Source organism: Telmatherina bonti (assembly GCF_933228915.1).
Source record: "Telmatherina bonti genome assembly, chromosome: 3".
Lineage (NCBI taxonomy): Eukaryota > Metazoa > Chordata > Actinopteri > Atheriniformes > Telmatherinidae > Telmatherina > Telmatherina bonti.
In genome coordinates, this window is record NC_136621.1 from 12,404,430 (window position 1) to 12,412,939 (window position 8,510).

The window sequence follows — 8,510 nt, forward strand, 5'->3', positions numbered from 1 at the left end:
AGATTATTTTTCAAACTTGACCAGATTAAAGGGGAGAAGACATCATGTATGCTTTTTCTAGAATAAAGAATAAATATAAAAATAAAAATGTCCAAATAAAAAAGGGCTACAGTCCCGCAGGTTTTCAGTGTGTGTTCTACAACACCAACACACCTGCCTTAAAGCCTAGATTATTCAGTTTTCAAACTTTCTTTCTGAAGTTATTTCTTTCTTTTAATTATTTTTTTACTTCTACAAAAATGAAGATTATCTATTAATTTATTTATGGCATGTAAACTTACAAAGATATGGATCATATTAATAAAAGTACATCTAATCTCATACATTATGCAAAAGCTGTAGACGTTTGCAGAAACATCAAATTAGGTTGTAGGAAAAATAAAAAAGAAATAGTTTGTAGAAAAAATAAAAAACAAAAAAATTAGGTTGTAGAAAAAAATAAATAAAAAATTACGTTGTAGAAAAAAAATAGGTTGTAGAAAAAATATTTAAAAAATTAGGTTGTAGAAAAAACATTAGGTTGTAGAAAAAACATAAATAAATTTAAAAAAAAAAAAAAAAAAAAAAAAAGCTTGTAGAAATACTTCCTATCCGGCCGGTTCTTTCATGTACGCATGCGCGTTCCTGTGGCTGAACTATCTTGATGTATAAATACTCTCTGGAGGATCCGTGTGAGTAGCAACATCGTCACGTCCTGGTCTTCTTGTTTCTTGTTAGTTTTGCATAAAAATGTTTTATCTAAAGATAAATTAGAGCCAGCATCTTGTTGTAGTTCATCAACATGAATCTCGCAGCGAAACGAGTCGCGGGTCCTCTCCAGTCTGCGCTGTTTGCATTACTTCACTGATTTCCGCTCCTTTTGCATCACCAGCGCTCGTGCTCCAGCCCAGCAGCGATGTGCACGGAGGGGGACGAGGGTCAGGACGACTGCGGCTCCCGGGAGGAGTGGACCCTGCTGTTCTGGACCTCTCTGGCGGTCATCATCCCGGTCATCATCACGCTGTGGTGCAGCGCGCAGCGCTCCAAGCGGAAAACCTACATGAAGGATTTCTTTCGGAAAAGCAAACACGGCTGGCATTACACCGACCTGTTCAACAAGCCCACCTACTGCTGCGTGTGTTCGCAGCATATTCTGCACGGGGCTTTCTGCGACTGCTGCGGCGTGTGCGCGGACGAGCAGTGCCTGCGGAGGGCCGACCGGAGCCTTCCGTGCAAGGAGATCATGGCTCCATGCGGCGCCGACGGAGCCACGAAGCACCGCTGGGTGCGCGGAAATGTGCCGCTGGCCAGTTACTGTGCTGTGTGCAACCAGCAGTGTGGGACTCAGCCGAAGCTCTGCGACTTCAGGTGGGATGGAGCTTCATTTCAGAGTGCACACACCAGAACCCACAGTGGTTAAAGTGCTTTTTCTAGGGCTTTTAAAAGCAATGACACTCAATCCACATAAATTTGTTCATTTGTTCAAAGGCCTCAATTCTTTCTTCCAGAAAATGGGGAAGTGAAAAGTTGGAAACATGAAGATAAACAGTTTTAAAGACCAAAGCAGAGTTTGCACAATCCTTATAGATAATAATCCTTATAGATAATAAGCCATCTAGTTTTTCTTTTATAAAAACCACTCCTGACAATAATATGGAAGGAATTTTGTCAGAGAAGGGGTAACCCTCCTGGACTCTAGAGTTGGACCACCTGTTTTAGTGTTTCCCAGGTTATTCAAATGAAAAGCCTGCTAATGAGCCACTGATTTGGATCAGGTGTGTTGCAGCAGGGAAACACTAAAACCTGCAGGATGGAAGCCCTTTGGAACTGGAGTTTGTGACCCCTGTGTTACAATGACAAAAAGTAAGGAAATGTATTCGGTCAGTATTCCTTCCCTTTAGTAATACCATTAGTGTTGGAAAGACCGATTAGCCATGTTTACATTAGTGTATCACTAAGGGTCGTCCTTTCGTGGAATGAGCAACATATGGTTAATGCTAGGGCCGTGATGATATGCTTTTGTCCTGATTCAGATTTTTTTGGCTGTCATTTCGATTTGAATTGTGATTCTCACAATTCTTTGATATTGCTGGTTTTTTGTGGATTAAAAACAAAAAAAAATGTATAAAATCTTTTTTTTGCCTGTTATTTTTCCTAATTTCAATTTGGAAAAAACTACACAGTAGTCAGACCATCATTCTGTTGCTATAATACCCAAGAAGACAAGTTAAAAGATCAATAAAAACAATAAAAATGACAAATCTTATGATGGATTATTTTTATTTATTTTTAAAAAAATTAGTTTTGAAATTGATTTTAAAATTGTGAAGTTAAAAAATCCTGATATTCTATTTTTCAATTATATCCTCCCGCCCCTAGTTAATGCCCCCAGTTAATATGCCACATCGCCCTCCAATATTCTCCTGTAGGTAATCACTACTGTTTTAAGTTACCTGGTGGATTGAATCATTGCATTCTCCTACAGTGATAAGGGAAATAAAACAACACATCCAGGGAACATTTTGCACTACATTCATTTTAAATTGTCCAGGACCTCAGTACCTTTGTAGCCCCTTCTCATGCTGGTTACCAGCTGTGCCACTTTTAGATGCTGGATGACATCCCAGACCAGGCGTTGTTCAGAGTCAGCAAGTGTAGCTATGTTGGTTACTTCAACATGAAGTACAGCTCTTGCTCATCCCACATTCAGATTTAGTGTGCAGATATGCAGCATGCTGTGGAAATACAGATTAATTCCATATTTAGTTTGTAGGTCTGTGTCATGTTATGTTAAACATGTTGACTGAAAATGAGTGGAAAATGTAGCCAGTATAAAACAAAACCTGTTGAGAGACCTTCAGAAAGTCTGGAAAACTATTACTCAAAAACTACCTTGAAATATTACAAGAAAATCTGTCCACTTATATGCAAAACTACACATAAAACAATTAGGGAATGCACCAATACAATACCAGTATCGGCTCAATACCAAGTGTGTGTACTCGTACTTGGTATTAATACAGGTGTACCAATAACACAACTGATACCACATTAGTCAAGGCAGCACAGATGTGTTTGATGACATGCTTTGGACATGTTTTAAAAGAAATAAAATGCGTTGAATGTTAAAATGTGAAAATTTTTGTTACACTAAAAGCGAGATCTTTGTTTCAAAACCACACATTTATATTTTTATTTTAGTAAAATGTGCCTAATCAAAATAAAACTTGTTGAAATTGTTAGATCTGTAATGTTACTATATTAGTATTGTTTAGGTAACTTCAGAAAGGATGTGTCATTTATTACAGCCTAATGAAATCTTACACAGTTATAACAGCAATAAAAACCATATTCACAATAATGTTCACATAAACAGATTTGGTATCAGCAAACATCGATATCGGCAGATATTCACATTTCAGATATCAGTATCTCTATCAGAACTCCCAAAAAAGTGAATCGGTGCATTGCTAAAAACAATAAGATCAAGACTTTGCACAAAGCAAAACATGACTTGAGACAAACATGTGACTCTTGCTTTTCTGTAACCGAAGTAGAAATGGGTTGTATGAAGCGGAGACGAGTCCTTTAATGAGATTCGTGCAAACGTGAAACAAGCAAGCCGTCATTGTTCCGTTGTGGATTCAGTTTCCAGCACTTGTTTCTGCTGATGTGACTCAGACATCTTACTTTATTCTGGTTGGTTGAACAGAATGAAGCAAAGCAGTCCCAGTTTGTTCAAACATAAAGGAACCCAGCAGCCTTCTGCTTTAATCTGTCCCCAGTTTGTTCACACTGACAGCTGAACGGTGACGTGAACAAGGCGAGTTTCTGGCATGATCTTAGACAGTCCTGCTTTTCATAACAGCTTTGAACCCTTTTGCCTCGTCTCTCTCAGATGTGTGTGGTGTCAGACCACGGTGCACGATGACTGCATGGACAGCCTGGCGGATGCAGACATGTGCGACTTGGGCGAGTTCCACAGCCTCATCATCCCTCCTCACTACCTCTACCGCGTGAACAAGCTCCGCCGCCGCCACCCCGACGAGTACAGCAAGGTGCCAAACTGCTGACTCGGCTATTCTGCAGGCGGCTGCTGTTTGTCGTCTCCAAAACTGTAACAAACATGTTGGTTTTGTGCGTGTGTGTCTGCAGCTGGGGTCTTCCTGCGGCAGCGGCTGGACTCCAGTGTTAGTCCTGGCAAACACGCGTAGCGGCAACAACATGGGGGAGGCTCTGCTGGGAGAGTTTCGCACCCTCCTCAACCCTGTGCAGGTGAGATGCTCCACCTGACTCCAAATGATTTTTCTGTTCCTTTTAGATGTCATTCTGCTTGGCATCTGATCGTTTCCTCTCTTCAGGTGTTTGACCTTTCTGAGTTGACTCCTTCCAAAGCCCTCCAGCTGTGCACCCTCCTCCCTCCCGGCAGCGTGCGGGTCCTGGTGTGTGGAGGTGACGGCACTGTGGGCTGGGTGCTCGATGCCATCGACACGATGAAGCTGAAGGTGAGATGCGACCAGAGGGGGCCATAGTTATTTCTAAGTAATGATAGTTTGCATGACTTCTTCTCTTGTTTTTCTCATCTCGATCCATTCCTCGTAGGGTTGGGATGAAATGCTATCAACTCCATTTGATTTTTAACGATTTTCCGGATGCTGGTTCGATTTAAAAGTGCACTTTCTCAGTATCGCCAATTTTCAGTTTGCTTTTTAAACACCAGATCATGTGAAAAAGTTGCACGATTAACAAGTTTGCAGACAAAATCACGTGTCAGATTTTCCCAAAAGAAAAACCAGACTGTGTGTCAGTTTTTAGGATTTATTCAGCAGCAATACAATTGAACTGGTTTAAACTTGTACGCTTGTTTTAAAAGATTGATCTGCATATAAAAGTGCTGGTTTGAGTGTCTGTTGGCTTGCTGCTGCCGTATGTTTGGCTATTAGCTTTGCATTTACCTCAAGATGGCGTCTTGTTAGGTGGGCAGTAACACTAGATGTGTTACCGCAGTACGCCACATGTGCATTACAAAGTTTCCAAACAGCTTTCGACATGTCCAGCTCTGCTTTTCCCTTCAAAGCAAAAAATCCAAAATGTGTCCACACTTCTGACCTAAACTGTGATGTTGGAGGATTTGTCTAATTTTTCAGGTTGTCTGCCATTCTCCGTCTTCTGTTTAAGAGTTTTCCAAAACAGACATGATGTCATGTTACCAAACAGTTGAAGAGAAATAGTTCACCCTCTGCTGGAGAAAAACGGTGACTTTTTCCTCCATCTTAGCATCTAAACATTCATTCATTCATTCATCATCCTGACCGCTTAGTCTGATGAGGGGTCGCGGGGAAGCTGCAGCCAATCCCAGCAGTCTTTGGGCGAAAGGCAGGATACACCCTGGACAGCTCGCCAGTCCATCGCAGGGCTTGTTCTGTGTGCAGATTCTTCCTGCTGCAGTGATGTTGATGTTCAGGCTTTGGAGAGGATTCATCTCTCCATTAGACCTGTTGCCACTGATTTTCATTCCAGTTCTTGTGCAGTTTGGCATTCCTCAGCCTTTTCTCCCTCTTTTCCTTCCTTTGGCTTCATAGAATGGTTGGATGAATGTAGAGAAAAGCCTTGAGCTTCCATGGAAAGCCTTTCTGATAAGGCTTTGGCTAACAGTAGATGGATGAACTGAAGGTCCAGATGCATCTTTCTGGTCCCGTGTCAGGTCTTCGCTGGATTTTTTTTCTATTTCTGAAGGACATCACTTTCAGATATTGTTAATCTACTATAGATCATTTATTAGGCCAAACACTTCCTGCTTTGTCCTCTGCTTCGCCAGCTTGGTAGTTACACACCGTGCATGGAGATGAGCCAAGTTTTAATCATCTCGTTGCAGCAACAGCTGGAGCTCTTTAGCTAAAGGAGGAAGGGATTTACTTAAACTGTTCCTGGTTCAGCATGTAAAGAGAGATGAAAACGTGTCCTACTGCATCCCACTTTTGTGTATTTATCAACGCAAATTAGGACCGGTTGGTCTGTCTTCTCAAATAAAAAAAGAGATTGGTTTTCATCAATTTAGGTGAAAAACTAGAATCTGTGTTATTGTGTGCAAAAAACGTTGATGAATCTAACTGGAAAAAAATGTTTTTAGTGCAACTTGGAAGCAGATTTCAAAAGATTCATGAAAAGATGTTGGTGAATGAGGCCGTTTGTTACCAGCAGCCTGTCAGATGCATAATTTGTTCCCATTTCTTTTATTAAAACTATGAAAAAATGAAAGATAATCAAGTGATTTAAGGTGGAACTAGGCAATTAATCTTCTGAATTACACAACTTTGATACAATACTATATTTTCAGACTTTGTACAACTGTATCTCTATATTGATAAATTAATAAATGTAAATAAAACAAGGCTGCACGGTGGCGCAGTGGTTAGCACTGTGGCCTCACAGCAAGAAGGTCGCTGGTTCGATCCTTGGCTGGTTTGGTCAGTGGCCTTTCTGTGTGGAGTTTGCATGTTTTCCCCGTGTATGTGTGGGTTCTCTCCGGGTACTCCGGCTTCCTCCCACCATCCAAAGACATGCATGATAGGTTAATTGGTCACTCTGAATTGCCCCTAGGAGTGAGTGTGAGCGTGAGTGTGGTTGTTTGTCTCTCTGTGTGGCCCTGCAATGGACTGGCGAGCTGTCCAGGGTGTACCCTGCCTGTCGCCCAAAGCCGGCTGGGATAGGCTCCAGCTTCCCCGCGACCCTGAATTGGAATAAGCGGTTCGGAAAATGAATGAATGAATGAATGAAAAAAACAAAGACTCAGCCATAGTCAAGATGAATCCTGTATTTTGTTCAGCAAACGGTTGAATATTGAAAGCAGATTGTGTTGAATTACATTTTACAAGGTTGAATAATAATTTGTTATTTAACCAGATTAAGTAGCTACCTTATGTCGTAGTTAAATAGCATAATAAAAAGTATTTTAGCATAAAAGCACAGCGTTTTTTAATCTTTCACATCTGTATCATAACATCATATCTGCCCTTTGTAACAAACCAAACTGTGAGAAAAATCAGGTAAAAATTTGTGAAGTTATTGTTGTGGTTGGGCCTATACCTTACAAATAAATGCTTTGGAGGCGCATGGGAGACCCATCCAAGATGGCGGCGTGATGACACGTCAGCTCATATAGACAGTGTGATGCAATGCAGCGTCTATGTTTATATGATGTCTATGGTTTCATCCCGTGACCACCTGCTGGTTCACAGCCGAGGGACTGGAGCTACTGAAAACCAAAGAATCATAACATTACAACATAAACCAAAATGTGTGCTATTTCGGAATAGTAGTGATGCTAAATGAAACTAGTATTGGTCTGTAAATGAAATCCTAGTTAAACAAAATTAATCTAAATGTATGTGTGATGCAAATTGATACAAACTGATACCACCTGTGTGGCTGTAGACACAGCCATCCCACCAGGATTTAATCTTAAGAAAGACAAACAACGAGAAAAGGTCGAGGTCTGCCACATGACACAAGAACTGGACTGAGGATCACATGGAGGGATGCATCCTCTCCAGATCCCAGTGTGGGATCATCAGGGCTTTTACACGGTTTGGTGTTTTTGAAATCATTAACAAAACTTGGAAATGTTCTTGCAGGGCCAAGACCAGTTCATCCCCAGGGTGACCATTCTGCCTCTGGGAACAGGAAACGACCTCTCAAACACGTTGGGCTGGGGAGCTGGGTATGCTGGAGAGATCCCCGTGGAGCAGGTCCTCCGTAACATCCTGGATGCTGAAGTGGTCCGAATGGACAGGTGGGGGTGTCAGAGCTGCATCCAGCCTCTTTACGTTGTGGATTTTCTTCTTTTTATGTAATTAAAAGCTGTTTGCCTTCACCTGCTAATCTTCACATGAATGATCCACAGGTGGAAAGTTCAGGTGGCTTCTAAAGGACTCTACTTTCGTAAACCAAAAGTAAGTCTGATCCGTGTTCATTGTTCTGATCTACATCCACCGTTGCTGTTCTATGTGCTGACACGCCTCATGCTGATTGAAGGCATTTGCTCTTCAGGTCCTATCCATGAACAACTACTTCTCTGTGGGGCCTGACGCTCTGATGGCGCTCAACTTCCACGCACACCGAGAGAAAACACCCTCCTTCTTCTCCAGCCGCATCATAAATAAGGTCTAAACACTTGATTTGAATACACAAAACCTGTTCAACTTTGAGCACATGCTTATTTTCATACAGAGCTATTACATCTGAATGTGTTGGCTGTTTCCTTGTTGACAATTGCTTCTTTTTTCAGGCTGTGTACTTCCTGTATGGCACCAAAGATTGTTTAGTGCAGGAATGCAAAGACCTGGATAAGAGGATCGAGGTACGGTAAACTGGATCATGAAAAAAAGCTTCATGGTGATTCTGTTTTCAGAGAAAAAGCTCATTAATAGAGCTATATAACATGAGCTGGTGCTGCATGTGTGTATTGTGATGTTTAATCTGGCACTTGTTGGGCATTCGTCCACAAAGTGTTCCAGTGAGATTATCACACA

The 8,510-nt window shown here is 41.4% G+C and overlaps 1 protein-coding gene across 1 annotated transcript in view; it reads left to right on the forward strand.

The window, feature by feature from the left end:
- Positions 1–731: 731 nt before the first annotated feature.
- The window catches only part of dgke (diacylglycerol kinase, epsilon), an 18,514-nt gene continuing 10,735 nt past the window's right edge, over positions 732–8,510 (forward strand). The window contains exons 1-8 of the mRNA XM_079264330.1: positions 732–1,347; positions 3,878–4,037; positions 4,135–4,254; positions 4,341–4,484; positions 7,614–7,771; positions 7,883–7,931; positions 8,029–8,142; positions 8,267–8,338. Coding sequence (XP_079120456.1) covers positions 896–1,347; positions 3,878–4,037; positions 4,135–4,254; positions 4,341–4,484; positions 7,614–7,771; positions 7,883–7,931; positions 8,029–8,142; positions 8,267–8,338 — 1,269 coding nt within the window. The 5' untranslated portion in view covers positions 732–895. The remainder of the gene's footprint in view (positions 1,348–3,877; positions 4,038–4,134; positions 4,255–4,340; positions 4,485–7,613; positions 7,772–7,882; positions 7,932–8,028; positions 8,143–8,266; positions 8,339–8,510) is intronic.